Source organism: Carassius auratus, chromosome 50 (assembly GCF_003368295.1).
Source record: "Carassius auratus strain Wakin chromosome 50, ASM336829v1, whole genome shotgun sequence".
NCBI lineage: Eukaryota > Metazoa > Chordata > Actinopteri > Cypriniformes > Cyprinidae > Carassius > Carassius auratus.
The window spans coordinates 10,925,920-10,944,046 of NC_039292.1; the positions used below are offsets into that span (position 1 = coordinate 10,925,920).

The 18,127-nt window shown below is 41.7% G+C and overlaps 2 protein-coding genes and 1 pseudogene across 2 annotated transcripts in view; 2 read left to right on the forward strand and 1 right to left on the reverse strand.

The window, feature by feature from the left end:
* The window catches only part of LOC113066988 (semaphorin-7A), a 33,193-nt gene that overhangs the window by 11,191 nt on the left and 3,875 nt on the right, over window positions 1–18,127 (reverse strand). The window contains exon 5 of the mRNA XM_026239160.1: window positions 11,971–12,069. The gene's annotated coding sequence lies outside the window, so the exon portion shown is untranslated. The remainder of the gene's footprint in view (window positions 1–11,970; window positions 12,070–18,127) is intronic.
* Window positions 162–6,057, forward strand: LOC113066990 (COMM domain-containing protein 4-like). The gene is made up of 9 exons (XM_026239161.1): window positions 162–371; window positions 531–667; window positions 822–893; window positions 976–1,041; window positions 1,116–1,155; window positions 1,750–1,869; window positions 4,965–5,045; window positions 5,127–5,303; window positions 5,633–6,057. The coding sequence occupies exons 2-9, from the start codon at window positions 665–667 to the stop codon at window positions 5,671–5,673; spliced, it is 600 nt and encodes a 199-aa protein (XP_026094946.1). The 5' UTR covers window positions 162–371; window positions 531–664; the 3' UTR covers window positions 5,674–6,057.
* Window positions 8,524–18,127, forward strand: part of LOC113066405 (ubiquitin carboxyl-terminal hydrolase 3-like) — a 30,781-nt pseudogene continuing 21,177 nt past the window's right edge.

The window sequence follows — 18,127 nt, forward strand, 5'->3', positions numbered from 1 at the left end:
TATCAGAAGTAAACCACGCCCCCCCCTGCTTTGTCATCGCTAAATGCCGGTGTTGTCCCCTAGGGAGTAATAATTTGGCAGGGGGTCAAAATAATGCACAACACCTGTGTTTATTCTCTTCAATTGCTCGCTGACGGAATACATGGCGAATTCTCTCGTTATAAACAACAAACAGCAGATGCGTGTATGAAGCTGTAAGATATTTATTTCATAGTGTAAACAGCTTCAGTGGTTTTAATGGTAGTTTTCGAGAGTGCTTGAACGACTGTCAGTGAAAATCTTTTTTAGAAATAATCATTTTCTGTTTGAATGTTTTAAATTGTAATTTATTCTTGTAAACTTGTTTTGCTGCGCGAGGAACATTTCAAAAGGTCAGTGAGACTTAAAATCGTAACGTTAACTTGATGACCCACATACAAACTTAGCGGTTTGCTTTTAAATATCATCATTATATACATCTTTTCCAACAATTGTAATTATAAAGTATACTATATAATATAATAATATGCTACACTACAACACTATTACAGCCAGTCCAGTAGGTGCACCGCAAGCTAGTTTGCCGCCGTTACTTACCACAGAAGAAGAAGAAGAAGAAGAAGAAGAAGAAGAAGAAGAAGAAGAAGAAGAAGAAGAGCAGCTGACTGACTGGATATATGTAAAAATGGTATTATTAATCTTTTTGAACTATAGCGCTGTTTATTCTGGTTTCAAGTTTGAAGCCATTACAGTGATAATATGTGTCCTCTGTGATTAGTGAGGCAATTCTATAGACGTAAACATTCATAATGAATTCATTTCGCTGCTTTCTTTTATTTCAGAGGTTCCGCTTTTGTGGAGATCTCGACTGTCCTGACTGGGTCCTTGCAGAAATGAGCACCTTAGCTAGGATGGTAAGTCTAACTTTAATAGCTATAATTTTGTTTGTCTTGATACTTTGTGTACAAAACGTAATGCATGTCATTTTCTTCACAGTCGAGCGTAAAGATGAAACTTCTGTGCGTGCAAGTCATTAAAGATCTGCTCGATGAAGACATCGATGTAAGACAGCACTCGTGTTATAATGTCTTCTAAATAGATATTCATCTAACTGACCTATAATTATCTGTTTCCAGTATGACAAAGTTTCAAAGCTAACCTCAGACGCAAAGTTTGGTGAGTGAATCACAGTTTTAGGTTCATGTGATCTCAGTGTTCATGTGATCTCAGTGTGAAATAAAATTAATGACTATAAATTAAGTTAGGTATTCACAATATGTTTCTGGCCAGAACTGATTAGCTTACCTTTTTGTGTTATGGCTGATATCAACATTTTATACATTTTATACTGAATTATTTGACGTTGATGTCAATCAATCAATCAATCAGTCAGTCTAAAAGTGAATTTAAGCATCACAAAATTATAATGTACACTGTGAAAAAAGGATATTTGAGATTTGCTAAAAACACATCGAACAATGTTAATAAATTATAAGTGAACATTAGATAATGTCAAAGGTAATTTAAATGTAAAAATTAAGGAAATGAGCAGCACAATTAAATATCTATGATATAACTTTTAAAAGTGATTTATAAATAAAATAGGTAAATTAATTATTTATTTATAATTACGATAACTTCTTTAATTTTGGCTGATAACTGAAATGGTACCAATATTTTATCCAGTCTTACATAAATGTCTTGTCTGTTGGTATTTTATGCTTTATATCTTGCTAATTTGTCTATTTTTCTTTCTTTTTTTTTTTTCAGAAAGCGGAGACATTAAAGCCAGTATAGCAGTGCTGAGTTTCATTCTGTCCAGTGCTGCTAAGCATGACGTGGACAGTGAATCTCTCTCCAGTGAGCTTCAGCAGCTCGGCCTCCCTAAAGGTAAGGATACAGTGGGTATAGAAAAGAATCACCCCCTTTTAAAATGATCACATTTTGTTGTTTTACAGCCTGAAATGAAGAAGGACACAGTTTTTTTTTTACCCAGCTGTATTCACTAAGTGTCAGAAGAAAAAATAAAAAAACAGAATCGCTGAGTTGGAAAAAGGATCAGCCTCCTCCCAAAAATTGTACACAGGGGCATCTGACTTTCAGCTTAGATCAGCTGTGGTCATTTTGATTTGCTCAGCATGGACACAGCTTTTCTGGAGCATTTCAGTCCTTGGTAACTGCAACTGAAGCAAACAATCAACTATGGATGTCAGAAAATCTCCTGGATAAAGCCGGGGACAGGCACAAGTCAGGAGATGGATACGAACAAATGTAAAATACTTAATCAATGCCTAGAAGAACAATGAAGTCCGTTATTAAGAAGTGAAAGGTGTCTGGTACAACACAGACCCTGCTTTGATCAAGATGTTGCTCCAAACTGGATGAAAGAGCCGGAGGAAACCGATCAGAGAGGAGAACAAGAGACCTACAGCAACTCAACAATTTAATGACAAAGAGTGTTCTTTGTGTGCATATGACAACAATATCACAAATCCTCCACAAATCTGGCTTGTATGGGATGGTTTATAAGAAACCTCAACACCAAACGATATGTCTGGCAGAAATCCAATACATGATGTTCTAGTAACAAGATTCGAGAGGACCGCGTCAGATACTTAATCAACATAGGTGGACCACAATCTAGTAATCAATACCACGGTATAAATATTGCTGACTTACCTCTATCCATTTACAGTTTATCAGCTGGTTCGCTCTGTCTGTCATCTTATCACAGACCCAATTTTCCTTCCAACGAAGAGATCTATACCGGGGATTTTTTTTCAGATCTGCCACTTTTTGCCGGACCCATGATCACTCCTACCTCGCCAAACACAGCCGCTCAGCACCATTAAGCATTATCACAACAGCTGCTCTTCTCGCCAAGCCACACGTTGTGGCCAATAGACCGTGCAAAGCCCCGAGCCCACGATCTTCCCGCTCAAGACCGGGCTCTCCTTGAGCGCTGGATCGCAGCAGCAACAGGCTTTCAACCAGCCTGGGCCGCACCCCAGTTCTCACCGCAGCAAGCCTCTCTCGCTTCCCGTCGTGACTCAGCCTTTTCACCGCGGCCACAAAACTTTACCTTTCCTTCTATTTGAGTAGCTGTGAGTAGGAAGCTCCCATCGGATGTCGGCGAGAACCTCCCGGCTAGACAAACTTACCTTTCCATCCTTCGGCCAGCGAGGCTTACCCATTCAATGCGTGTGCTCCCATTGGATGCCGGTGAGAACCTCATGGTCAGACAACCTTTCCTTTTTACAGCCGCCAAGCTGACTTCCATTGTGGGCTATCCAGCTCCTCACATCTTTTCCCCCCGCCTGGCGAGGCTTAGCCGTTCGATGTTCTGAGATGATACCCATCTGAGATGATGTTCTGAGATGATAAGAAAACCAGTGCGCATCCGCAGCGAGAGCCTCTCCGCACTGGTTTTCTTTTCCTCTCCCCGTCTGGTGAGGCTTACCTGTCTGATGCGTGTGCTCCCCTCAGATATCAGCAAGAGTTCTCCCAGTCGGGTTCCACACTTGCTGCCTGCAAGCGAGTCTCATCCATCCGATGCCGTGAGTATCGACCTCCTGTCGGATGTCGCAAGAGTCTCCTTGATGGTCAGCCCAAAAAACCTTATCTGCCAAACCGAGAGGACCCAGTCTTAATCTCCAGTCGGAGGCTTCATGGGCTTTCTCGGTCAGCCATTTGCCCTTCGCCCTCTGAATAGCAGGAGCTTATCAGCCAATAGGGCCTGTACGCCGACACCGTGACCTATTCCAGTCGAGGCAACTCGGGCCCTCTCGGTCGGGCTATACAACCATGCTGCTCCTCCTCATCGGCCCGTAGGGCTCACTGTTCCAACGCTGTGAGCTACCATTGAGCATCGGCTCGAGCCCTACTGACTGGGCGCCTCTAACCACATAGTCCAGTACCTGCAACCTGTAGGGCCTACCCTTCAACGCTTAAGTCGCTCCCACTGGAGTACGTAGGCTCTTCCGGCCTGCCAACAAGATGACTTCTCAGAAAAATAAAATCAGCCCCCGCTAGTACTCAATGCTATTTTGGGGGGCTTTCTTAATCTGGCGGATGTCTTCCTTGTTCATTTGCCTTTTGGGGGGTACTCTAGGTTCGGGCCATTCCCGAGCTCAGAGCCCTTCCCTGGACAGCACGCCAAATACGTATAACATACCTAAGCCAATTATATGTAAGCATGTATTCGTGAAATTATGTTCTAGTAACAAGAAGGGAGGAGCGCATCAGATACTTAGCCTAAACAAAAAAGATGGACCACAATCTAGTAATCAATACCATAGTATAAATATCGCTGACTTACCTCTATCTATTGACAGTTTATCAGCATCCCTCCTCCACCCCATCTCCTCACTTCGAGTTCACTTTATAAATAGATGGGGAAGGGGGGGTACTCTAGGTTCCGGCCATTCCCGAGCTCGGAGCCCTTCCCGGACCGCGCGCTAAATACGCATACCATACCTCAGCTAATTATATGTAAGCACGAACTCTTGAAAGCTCAGCATCCAAATGACAGCATTCCTGCAGTAAAGCATGGAGGTGGTGATCTCCTGTAATGAGGTGTTTCTCTGCAGCAGGGACTGGAGTACTTGTCAGATAGTTGTCAACAGGAAGGTGGTTTACCTTTCAAACATGACAATGACCCAAAGCAAACCTGAGCACACAGTGGTTGAAGGAGAAAAAGGTGAATGTCATTGCATGGTCTAGTCAGAGCCAAGACTTAAACCTCCTTTCAAAATCTGTGAAATGATCTGAAGACTGCAGTCCACAAATGGACACCATCAAATACTGAACTTGAGCAGTTCTGCAAAGAAGAGTGGACAAATATTGTGAAACGTGTTGGTGTAATATCTTTCAATTGAATGTTATCAGTTACACTGAGTAAATACAGCTGGACAAAACAAAAACGGTGTCCATCTCCATTTCAAGCTGCAAAGTTATACTTAGGACATTTACATATCTGTCTTTAGAGCACACCACTGGACTGTGTAAATCATATGAGGATAAACACGGCGCTCTACAGGAAAAGTTAAGGGAGATCAGTTTGCGCTGTGAGTATTACTGAAAAATGGAAGAAAACAGAAATACAGTCCAGATCATTCTCTGAAATGTAATATTGTGATCCATGTTAGTGGGTCGTCTGGAAGCGGTGAACTGGCGGGTCGATTACACCTTGAGCTCCAGTGAACTGAAGCAAGTGAATGAACCCACGGTTCAGCTCAGACTTCAGGCTCAGGACCCCGAGACAGACTCCACGCAGACCACCACTGTCTCCATCACCGCTGACAAGTTCAGAGTACTGCTAACAGGTGACGGAGTCTTTCTCCTTGTGGAATCAGTAAGGTTTATATATTTGAATTGCATTTAACATTTCCATCCATTCGGTGTAATCACTTCACATTTCATCACTTGCTCACAAACGGATTCTCTGCAGTGAATGGGTGCTGTCAGGATGAGAGTCCAAACAGGTAGTGATTTAAAAAAAAAAAAAAAACCGTAATCAAAGACGTGAAAGCTGCATGTTTGGATGGAAATTTTGTGTTCAATTCAAATGCATAAATCTTTAATTTAGACTTAAATGTTTTTGAGTGTATATTGTATTATGCATATTGTAAATGTCCTTGTTTTTGTTTTCCAGAACTCAAACAAGCACAGACTATGATGAATGCACTACAGTGAACCAGTCGGCATTTGTTGAATTATATTGCTGAAATGTGTACAGAATCTGTTCGTGTTTATAAACTGTGCTTCTAAAAAAAAAAAAAAAAATCTTAACATTTATGCATTTTGTAAGCTCTTCACATAAAATGTTGATTAATGTTGTTGCTCAAATTGAGCAACCTTTTTTGGGGGGGGGGGTCCAAATGTTACTATAAATGGAATCTTGTTGAATCTTGTAAATGGAATGTGTCACTTGTTTATCTGTGTCATCCAGCGAATAAACTGCTATTAGTGATTCATCTCACCTCATGTATTTGAATTAAATATGTTAATATAATGTGCATTTTTACACATGTATTATTAAAATGAAAATACTAATAAAGTCATAATTAAAATTGTGTATTTTTATCATATTGCTGCATATTTCTGGACCCTCGAAGATACTTATGATTTATTTGATTTAGTGTTTTTTTTTCTACTAATGAATAAAATGAGAATACTATGGGATAGCCTATCTTTAAAATGTAGATGCTATTTAGAGTTTATTCCATTTGAATAAAACAACAAAACCAGTCTTAAGTCATTGGGTTATATTTTTAGCAATAGCCAAAAAAAAAAAAAAAAAAACATTGTATGGGTCAAAATGATTTATTTTTCTTTTATACCAAAAATCATTAGGATATTAAGTAAAGTTCAATGAAGATATTTTGTAAATTTCCTACAGTGAATATATCAAAACATAATTGTTGGATTATTAATATGCATTAAGAAAGCATTTGGACAATTTCAAAGGCAATTTTCTCAGTATCTTAATTTTTTTGCACCCTCAGATTCCAGATCTTCAAATAGTTGTATCTTGACCAAATATTGTCCGATCCTAATAAACCATACATCAATGGAAAGATTTTTTATTCTGAAAGTTAAATAAATAATTGATGTATGGTTTATTAGGATCTGACAAGATTAAGCTTTAAGATTTAAATCTCAATTTCGAAATAAATAAATCTAAGTTCAAAATCCCAAATTTACATTTAAGGCTGGTTTTGTATTCCAGGGTCACAAATATTAAGACTGTTCACGGGTTCCCAGAGTAAGAAATACCTATAAATAAACTGAAAAAAATCCCATGAACCTCCTGTGTCAGTTTCATAAAGAGTAGCATGAGTAGCCAGATTATAAAACAAGCTTGAGGAGCAAAGGTTGGTGTACGATTCGCTTCAGTTCATTTAATCATCAATTAAGCATCAATTTATGAACTTTGCATGTAGCAACCTATGCATTTACTTGCTTAGCACTTGCAGCAGACTTTTCATAACAGCATTGTTCAGCATGAGGGAAAGATTTCCTGAAATCTAGCACAGAACGCCTGTCAGATTATTTTCATTAGTTTTCACACATATATGTATGTATGAGTATAAATGTGATTATTATCCACTTATTACTGAGGCCGGTTACACAATGGCTGCGTGGCGCGAGCGTGGCGTTTCTGCTGCGTGTCAGTTGCGTGAAGGGGCGCTGCACAAGATCCTGGGCCCTATACATAGGCAGTCCTAATGGGCCCCCCTCCCCTTGAAAATATATATTCCAGACTTTTCAAGGGCCCTCTTTTCCTTTGGGGCCCTGGTAATCAGTACTGGTTTTACCCCCAGGCCGGCGACACACTGGATGCGTGGTGCAAGCATCTCAGCTGCATGGCCTGTCTGATTTTAATTCGGCTCCCATGTTAACAGGTCAGAGCTTGCAGACTGCCTGCGTGAGATGCGCGTCCCAGGTGCGGCTCGAGCCACGCGGAAAACGCGTGCATGATAGAAATAGAACCGACGCCTATTTTTCACGCGACGCGCTTTTTCCAGGCAAAATATTCTAGGAAAATATGTTTATATGTCATTTTGTACACAAATACATATTAATTCATGACATTTTGATGTTTGAAAGTCTATAGGTTGACATAAATTCAGATATAAATGTAATTTAAAAACTAATTATCGATTTTCAAATATTGCACCTGTCAAACAGTCTATTTTGCTGTCAAAACTTCTTCATGACAACAATATAAACTTCTTTTTTGTTTTACACACCTACACCTACGCCTACTGATAAATGACACCGTCAACAGTATTGACGGCAAAATAGACTGTTTGACAGGTGCAATATTTGAAAATCGATAATTATTTATTTATTTTTTTAATTACATTTATATCTGAATTTATGTCAACCTATGGACTTTCAAACATCAAAATGTCATGAATTAATATGCATTTGTGTACAAAGTGAAATATAAACATATTTTCCTATTATATTTTGCCTGGAAACGCTTCCAACACGCACGCGTGTCGCGTGAAAAATAGGCGTCGGTTCTATTTCTAGCATGCACGTGTTTTCCGCGCGTCTCACGCAGGCAGTCTGCAAGCTCTAACTGTCACGCTGTCAGTCTCTGTTTTCCTGGGTGTCCCCTAGTGAGCTCACTTCTCCTTAGGCACTTCACCATAGGCACTTTAATTCCGCTAGTCTGGTCATGTCTTCACAGTAATTGCACTCCAATTAAATCGCACAGGTGCTGGCAATCCTTTGTCATTAGTCTCCCTATATAGAGCTGTCTTTCTCTGTTGTCTGTATGGAGTCCTTACCCTATGTGTGAATTGTGCTCGTCTCCCGAGTCTTCCCTTTACCTTCTTGCTTCCTCTGAGTTCCCGTTCCATCCGTTTTCCTCTTTCATCTTTGGTTTTATTTGTCTCTCATGACTGTTTATTTTGTATGTTACCTTTTTGTTACAATAAACCATACTTGCATTTGGATCCTGCCCTCACCTTGTGTTTTTCCCAAAACCCACCGTCACAGAAGGACTCCATCTACCAAGGATCCAGCGGTATGTCTGCTGCCACTTTTTCCTCAGCCAGCAAGCGGGAGAAAGGTGGCTTTGAGGGCTCTCGACTAGTGGTGTTCCGGGGGACCAGAGGAGGTCGCTCCGGAGCAAACAGTCGGGAGGAGGTCCGGCAGCGATCTCCACTGTGGGCTCGGTTGGGGACCGCCAGTTCCCCAGTATGTCCCAAGAGGAGAGGGGAGACACAGATCGGCCGAGCCAGCGCTGTAGTACCAGATGGCCGCCAGTCCTGTGCAGAGGCACAAAATGGCCGCCAACCCAGCGACGCTTCTTGGCATGGCCGCCAACCCGGCACCACAGCACAAGATGGCCACCAACCCAGCGCCACAGCACAAGATGGCCACCAACCCAGCGCCACAGCACAAGATGGACGCCAGTCCAGCGCCACAGTACAAGATGGCCGCCAGTCTAGCGCCACAGTACAAGATGGACGCCAACCCAGCGCCACAGTACAAGATGGCCACCAGTCCAGCGCCACAGTACAAGATGGCCGCCAACCCAGCGCCACAGCACAAGATGGCCGCCAGTCCAGCGCCGCAGTACAAGATGGCCGCCAGTCCAGCGCCACAGTACAAGATGGCCACCAGTCTAGCGCCACAGTACAAGATGGCCGCCAGTCCTGCGCCACAGCACAAGATGGCCGCCAGCCCAGCGCCACAGCACAAGATGGCCGCCAGCCCAGCGCCACAGCACAAGATGGCTGCCAGCCCAGCGCCACAGCACAAGATGGCCGCCAGCCCAACGCCACAGCACAAGATGGTTGATACAACACCTGAGTCTTCAGACAAGGGGCCACCGACTCGCCATCATAGAGGATGGAGGGGGAGGAGACAGGCGTCTACCGCTCCTCAAAGTCCGGAGGACGTTCCCGAGCAGCACACTGTCGTCCCGGAGGACATTCCCGAGCGGGCAGCTGCCGTCCAGGAGGACGTTCCCGAGGCGGTGCCCGATGCTGTTCGAGAGGCCGAGGCGGTGCTTGATGCTGTTCGAGAGGCCGAGGCGGTGCTCGATGCTGTTCGAGAGGCCGAGGCGGTGCCCGCTGCTGTTCCCGAGGCGGTGCCCGCTGCTGTTCCCGAGGCGGTGCTCGCTGCTGTTCCCGATGCGGTGCCCGATGCTGTTCCGGAGGCAGAGGCGGTGCCCGATGCTGTTCCGGAGGCCGAGGCGGTGCCCGAGGCTGTTCCCAAGGAGGCGCTCGATGCTGTTCGAGAAGCCGAGGCGGTGCCCGAGGCCGTTCCCGAGGAGGCGCTCGATGCTGTTCTAGAGGCCGAGGCGGTGCCCGATGCGGTTCCCGAGGCGGTGCCCGATGCGGTTCCCGAGGCGGTGCCCGATGCTGTTCCGGAGGCCAAGACGGTGACCGAGGCCGTTCCCGATGTGGTGACTGAAGCGGTGCCCGAGGCCGTTCCAGAGGCAGTGCCCGAAGCAGAGGTGTCTCACGTCTCCACAGGCAGTCTTAAGTCAAATCAGGTACCCATTGACTGTTCAGAGTTGAGTCAGTTCCCGGTTGACCCTCCGGAGTCGAGTCAGATGTTCGTGGACCCTCCTGAATCAGGGTTAGTTACCGATGACCTTTCAGAGCCAGGGCTAGTCACAGATGGCCTTCCAGAGTCAGGGCTAGTTACCAATGGCCTTCCAGAGTCAGGGCTTGTCACTATTGACCTTTCAGAGTCGAGTCAGGTTCCCATGAACTCTCCAGAGACAAGGCTAGTCACCGGTGATCTTCGAGGACTGAGTCAAGTCACCGGTGATCTTCGTCCTCCCATGGGGTCGGCCACAAGAATGTGGTGGTCTTCCGCTCCGCCCTGGGGGACTCTGGCCTTGACTACGAGAATGTGGTCGTCTTCCGCTCCGCCCTGGGGGACTCTTGCCTTGACTACGAGGATGTGGTGGTCTTCCGCTCCGCCCTGGGGGACTCCGGCCTTGACCGTGAGGACGTGGTGGTCTTCCGCTCCACCCTGGGGGGTCTTCTGCCCTGACCACATGGGTGTGATGGCCCTCTGTTCCGCCCGGGTGGGCATCACCTAATGTCCTCCATTTACCCATGTTTTTGTTTTCATTTATTTTATTCATTATTTTCCTCCTTTGGACCTGGCCCTCCATCCCTCCCCTTTTTTCCTCCGCTGGTCCACCACCCTCCTGGACTCCTTGTTTTGTGTTTCACCTCTCCTGCTTCTGCCTCGCCATTCCATCTGGTTGTTCCGTCTCTGTTTTTTTTTCCATTTTACCTGGTTGTCCTGTCTTTGTCTCTCCATTCCACATGGTTGTTTGTCTCTGTTTTCTGACCCTCCGTCCCTCCCCCTAGTCCGCCGCCGCTTCACCTCCCTCCTACCTCTTTTTCTGTTGGGTTTTCCGGGGTTTCAGGTGGAGCATCTGGGAGCTGCTCCGTAGGGGAGGGGGTAATGTCACGCTGTCAGTCTCTGTTTTCCTGGGTGTCCCCTAGTGAGCTCACTTCTCCTTAGGCACTTCACCATAGGCACTTTAATTCCGCTAGTCTGGTCATGTCTTCACAGTAATTGCACTCCAATTAAATCGCACAGGTGCTGGCAATCCTTTGTCATTAGTCTCCCTATATAGAGCTGTCTTTCTCTGTTGTCTGTATGGAGTCCTTACCCTATGTGTGAATTGTGCTCGTCTCCCGAGTCTTCCCTTTACCTTCTCGCTTCCTCTGAGTTCCCGTTCCATCCGGTTTCCTCTTTCATCTTTGGTTTTATTTGTCTCTCATGACTGTTTATTTTGTATGTTACCTTTTTGTTACAATAAACCATACTTGCATTTGGATCCTGCCCTCACCTTGTGTTTTTCCCAAAACCCACCGTCACACAAACCTGTTAACATGGGAGCCGAATTAAAAACAGACACGCCACGCAGCTGAGACACCTATTAGAAAAATGCGGGAAGAAAATCAATCAATTTTTCTAAATATTTACAGGCTGTAGAGGTGAATTAAGCTCAATTTCCCCTCATAAACCTATAGAAAATATAAATATATTAGTTACTAACAATCCTTTTCTCCCAAACAAGTGAACTCAACAAACTCATAAAGATTGAGGCTGTTACCAATTTGGTCATAAAAGCGTTCCTTTCAGTCTTTTTATAATTTATGTCTATTCATATTGGATGTTTATGTAAAGATTATTCCTAGAAAAAAATGTATTGAAATGCATTTAGACTTTTAGACAAATTGGGGTTCGACATTTAGTTTGAAAACAATTTAGTTTGACATTCTGAGGTTTAAAATCTGAAGGTTAAGCACCTCTGTCCACTTGTCACCTGTTGAAAAAAAGTGTTATTTTGTACATGATTTTCTGTAACGACAACTGAACCCTTGCTTTCTTGTATTAAGGTTTTTAATTCCCTATCTTCATTTCCTGTTCAAGAATGCCAGAAGGCCATGAATTCATTTGGCCAGCCTGTATGTCAGTGTTTTTCCACTCCACCTCAGTAGATGACCTTCCGAAACATGCCCATCTGCAGCCCACGCAGTGTTGAGTTTTAAGGACACCCCTCAAATTTGGTGGCTGGCAGTCAAATGGGATCTGGCAAAAAGACAGAGGGCCTTGTGTCATGTTTGAGTATGAAAGCTTTAGGTGAGGGAGAACTATTAACTGTGACAGTGTTTTACAGTGCATTAAACTGTAAAGAGGTGGTCATGTTTACCATTGCTTCATTCCAATAGGGATCGGGAGTTTCCTATCAGTGTGAAAGACCTCAGCTACCCTAAGACTTTGCCCATTTTCACTTGAATGCACCACCCTGACCAACAGAAAGCTGCTTTGTTTGAAAGTGAACTCTTCATGTACTATGCTTCATAGCTACACTGTTGACAAGAGACTATGGACCCATGCATGCATGCTGTGACCACAGTCATATTGTAAACATCAAATATTCCATATAAATTTGTAAAAAATAGTTTTAAAAAGTTGTTTTATTTTTAGATATTAATATATATAATCTCTTAGTTTGACCGGCGCCACTCATATAATGTTATGTCATGGGAATTAAGATCAGTGCTGTTATTGGGCAAAATGCGACACAGGTTTTATAGGTTACACTGTTCTCAGTGGTGTTGGAATTTATATGAAAGTGTAAGTTTACAGTGCTGTTGGCTTATCTGTGATCCCTAAAACTGCATATTTATCTCTTTCAGGGAGAGTGTTCTTTCAAATCTGTCTGACAAGGCATTTGACAAACCCACCTGTGAGGTGCTCTTAAATCAGAAGTATTTCAACAGGATTCGCAAAAATCTTCGAGCAGAGATTTTGTTCAGGTAACTTACTTTCTAATGTTTTCCAGATTTCAATCACTAGAGATGCAACGGTTCACTGGCCATCAATTGAAACCGGCTGTTTTTTGCTCCTAACATGCATCCTTTTTTGCTTTATTTTGTCCAGTCTTTATAATTACCCAAAATGCCCCTTACGAAAACTATGTTTATTCAAGTGTGCTATTAATATACTTATTTTAAACTAAAAATAGGAAAAGTGTTCTTTTAGTATTACTTTTTATGTACTCCTCAGAAATATACTTAAAATGACATTTAAGTAAACTTGACTTATACCTACAAAAAGTCTAAATGTATTAGAGCTATACTCCTAGAATCTGTTTTTTTTTTCATTATTATACAGTAGAGGGCGCTAGTACATATCTTCTGTACAGAATTTCCAAAAAAACACAAGTGAAGAATAAAAAAGAAACACCAGATACTAACACATGTAACATGATCATCTGACATGAAACAGCATCAAATCTGTAACTTTATGGAATAAAATGTCGACCGATGAAGAGGTAATTTTAACAGTCAAGTTTTGGGGTGTTGATCGACTTGACATTCTGAATCCAATTCAGATTGGAGTCTTTTTTAGCTTTTTTACGGAGCCCTGCACGTGACATGCAAGAAAAAATAAATAAATTGAGCACACGATTTACTTATTCATTCCCTCAATGTACTAAAACGTGCACACGATTATTGAGTTCCCTCGATTTAGAGGTAAAATAGTTGTGTACTCAAAGTTTGCTACTGTTATACTTAAATTATACTTAAAAGTATACTTTTACATAAAGTACACTTAAAAATATACTTGAACTTTACTTAAGTATACTTAGTAAAGGGGGCAAGATATCTTGTCTGAAAAGAGAATGTCAGTGTCCTTTTGTGGTAAAATTACATTGACATAATTTGATTAAAAAAAAAATACTGTCGTAGCCTTTGTTTTACTCATTACATAAATTGATTGCATAACATATTTTAAAGGATTTCATATATTTTAATTGAATGTAATACTACAAAGCTGAAGTCAACCCATTCTGTTTATGTTTTGTTTTTTTGCTCAAATTACAACAAAACTACTTCTAATTACATTTTTTGTTCATATTCGCTTTCATTCTTTTTTGTCTGTTGCTTAAAGGAAGCCGCTATCGCAGTAAGCCCGATTTGCTAAAAATCATGAACGGGTGCATTTCTAAATTAAAATTTATTTCAACTTTAAGAATAAAATCACATTGTTTAGAAGAAAAATCTGCCATTATTTTACGTAATAATTGTACTTGAAGCCCTTGAACATTTCCTCTTTGATGGCCTACTGTCGTGTCAATCTAAATCTAATTATCTAATCTTTTCAGATTACAATTGCGCTTCGTTTTGTGAAGGCACAGACAATTCTAGAGTCTTGTGCTGAAAGACGGGGATAAAATGAAGGTCAGAAAGAAGATTACTGTTGTAGAGATAAAGGATTACGACCCTCTTGTCTGAGTCAGTGTATTAATAGGCACTTTGGAATAAATCATGGCTTTGTTCTGTTTCATCCAGTCAACAGATAAAACCAGGAAGAAGAGGGCGAAGGCTGAGATTCCCGACCTTCTTTCTTTGTGACACACTGTTCCCTTGGAGATGGTGAAATTGGGTTGGTTTACACTGAATCCAGCTGGGATTTATTAACTGAGTGAGTTGTACATGCATGCTAAGATGTTACTTGCATACTCATCATGACCTGATTGTACAAAATACCAGACATTTCATTTTTAGTTTTAAAAATGCATCTGCTTTTGTACTTTTTTTTTTTTACCTTAAAAATGTCCCATGTAACTAAAAACATTCCTGTATTTGGTACCAAACCTCACAAAATCAAGTGGAAAAGGGAGAAAGGTGATCAGGATTACACTGAATCAAAAGTGAGATGCCGGTGCATTTCTGATACTTGGGTTCATGAACAAATGCAAGAACATTGAACATCTGCTTCACTCTAGAAAGCCAGAAAGACACGCACCGACAGCATTGCAAAAGAAAAGTCTACTAAGAAAAAGGACAACATAAAGGTAAAGAAAGAAAATGCCACCTACAACACAAAATACTTCAAAAAGAAACAGAAAAGGCACAGAGAAGGTCAATGCAGAACCTGCAGACAAGAACAAGCCGAAAACACAAGGAAAGAGAAGCTCAAAAGGTCAGAATATCACATTCACCTTTTTTATAGCTACTTGAAGTATCATTAGTATTCAGATCCTGATTACATTGCAGAGGTTTTCTTTTTAAGTTCCTCCAAAAGCTGGAACTAACACAATCCAATGCTAATGTGTGGAGGAAGTGATTAAACCAAAATAAATTCTGTAACCTGCAGGAAAAGCACAACAAAAGGTAAAAATACAGAAGCCGACTGTGCTCAGTCAGTTGCTGTGTCTTGTGATGTTAATCATTCTCTGGATTTTATTGTAGCAAAGTCAAAGCAGAAAAGTAGTTTCACAAGATGAAGCCGTTCCAAATGATGTCACTCAGACTAAATTATCGCAAAAGCTACTGTAAAGGACCACCCAGACTTTTTATATTCAGTACTGATTACATAATCCTTATTTTAAAAGTAAATAAGAAATATATGTATTTTTGTTGTATAAAATGCCTGCATTTGGCCTTAACTACCTTTTTCCTAAGATTTCAATATCAAGAGTTGGAAAAAAAAACAACAACTGAGTAATCAATTTTACATCTTATACTGAAAGGTTTTTATTTTTTATTTTTTACAAAAAAAAAGTTTCTGTGAAAAAACTTAAACGAAACAGTTTAAAAGTGAAAACTTGTATGAATATCATAAACCACAATTTTCCAAAGTGACAGCAGCTACTTAGGTACCCGCATCATAATCGATATGCAATTGAATAAATCACTGTATAATTAAGAGGAGAGATCTGATCTGAAAGGGTTTGAACGTTAAGGACATTCCAGAGGTGGTCTTTAATAATGAAATAATGGAACTAGAAGCTCCAGGAGATCACAACTCTAAAGACAGTTGGCTATGAGAATAACAGTTCTTAACAGTTCAACAAGAGTACACTGGTGCTGACTGATAACTCATTGTCATTCTTTATGCATTAGAAGGGAAGGTGACAAAGTCATAGTCACGCTGCTTCCATGAAGAGAACAAGAAGGGCATTGTCTCTAGCTTGGGGAAAAAGGAAACAGACTTTGTGCTAGACACAGTGTGCAAAATCTGACATTTTTAATGAATGGGTACATGTTTTATGGTCTCCAGGTTACATGAGGGGAATTTACAGAGAACACACTCCAGGGTTCAGAAATGACGCCATGAAAGACATGGAGTGGGAAGTTCAGGTTGTAGGCATACTGGATAACTAAAGCATCCTGGAAGGGGCCTTAACAAATGCATTGCTTTTATATATGGTTGTCTGAAAATGATTTAAAATAATAAAAAAATTCAAGATGTACCAATCTGTTTGTGCAGCCCGCAATCTGTGGGAAAATTTTTTTTGATTTTAGCAAAATCATAACACATTTTAATGACCTCTCTGTACTTGTGTTAGAAAGACACTGTGTTTGTTCATTCTGCGTGGGTATCTTACAGAGAGATGGTCATGATGTTTTCATGGATCGAGTAGCCATATTTTGAGTCATTAATTTAGAGCCACACCACAGCCAATTTGTGTCCCCACACCTATTATTTAAAACATAAGTTCATACATGATGTAAGTTCTCAAAAAGAACATAAAACCACAGATGTTATGATAAATGGCAGAGAAAACCATAGGAAAAACTGCAGTATTCAGTATTGGGGTGTTGTAAAGTCTTCTTAGTTAAGTCAAATTAAAAGAGCTAAATGTCCTATTGGTGAGGACATTTTTCTTGTTTTTTGGCCTAGAACGTGCATGGCCATTCATCGGACCAACTAGAAAAAATGCAGTTTTTAGCCTGATTTGAGCTAGAATCAAAAGATTTACCTTTTATTTTTCTTCTGATTCAGTTTCAGAGTCAACAAGTACTCTGTTTGGGACACTTGACAAAAGTATTAGCTATACTAAGTCCATCAAGATTACAGACCATAGGGCAGCTCTGGGAAACTCTAGCTCCCAAAGTCCACTGTCCTGCAGACTTGATTAGGGTTGGAGATAAACTCTGCAGGGCAGTTGACCTTGATGGCCAGAGTTGACCAACCCTGCTGGAAGGTGTCCCATTTATCATTTTGTTTTTTAAAAACCACCTCTTTTCAACCAACAGGCTCCATTGTTGTGCCCTTTTGCCACACCCACAATAGTGAGAACACAGTAGACTACTACTCTACTACAAAGTTACCAGCATGTTTGTCTCAGCCTCAGACGTCACACCAATGGACCGTTGGCTAAACGTCTGATGCAAATGGGACACAAAAGAGGAAACTTCACGAGTGTTGAAGTCGTCATCAGATTGGTTGAATTCTACAGGATTTCCGCGAGACGTGTGTGTCACTTTCTTTAACGTTCCGCCTGGAAACAAGGATGACATGGCGCCAAATCCCCTTAAGAAAGACGAAGGCTGCCGTGTTTACAACAGTGACTAAAGCGGTTATCAAGATCAACTAAACACTGTGATTTTCAAAAGTATGTGAAATATTTAAAGTTCGTGGCATAAAATCTTTAAAATACGTCGGAGAGTTTTTCACAGCGGCCTGTTATTACGGCAACATTTCCACGCCTCGAAACATGACGAGAGACTACCAGCCTGTGGAAGCTTGAGTAGAACTACAATGATCGAGGGTGACATTTTGGATTGGACCACTTTTGAAGGTTTCGATTCAGGAAGATTGGGGCTGTATATCTTTATACAAGTATACACTACCTCAAAGCAAGCCCAGTCCCAGGAGGTGTATTCTAAGAGTGGGCCTCTGCAAGTGTCCAAACCGGATCTCATAGGTAGCATTTCCTGCACAGGAAACTCCACCTTCAGAAACTTACGTGACTCTTCCCAGTCCACCTGGAAACAAGTTATCCATTGCGTTTCACCAAGTGTCTTGATCAATCAGTTGATTAAATATCAAGCATAAAATATCTTTGTTACCTGGGTGTTGAAATTTATCTAGGGGCAACAAACATCCAGAACAATTTCCTGTCTAATAGTGCTTTTTCCGCTAATACTTAGTGAGAAGGAGACACTGGCCTGATTTGTCCCTGATCTCACCACCTTGGCAGGCTCAGTGACCTCAATTACAGGTCTCCTGAGAAGGAAGAGTTATTGCCATCAAGATTATGACATTAACTTTGGTAGATACAGAGTGCAAAGCTGGATTCACACTGGTTCAGACTCACATCCTTACAGTCTCACCTTGTCTGAAGGTG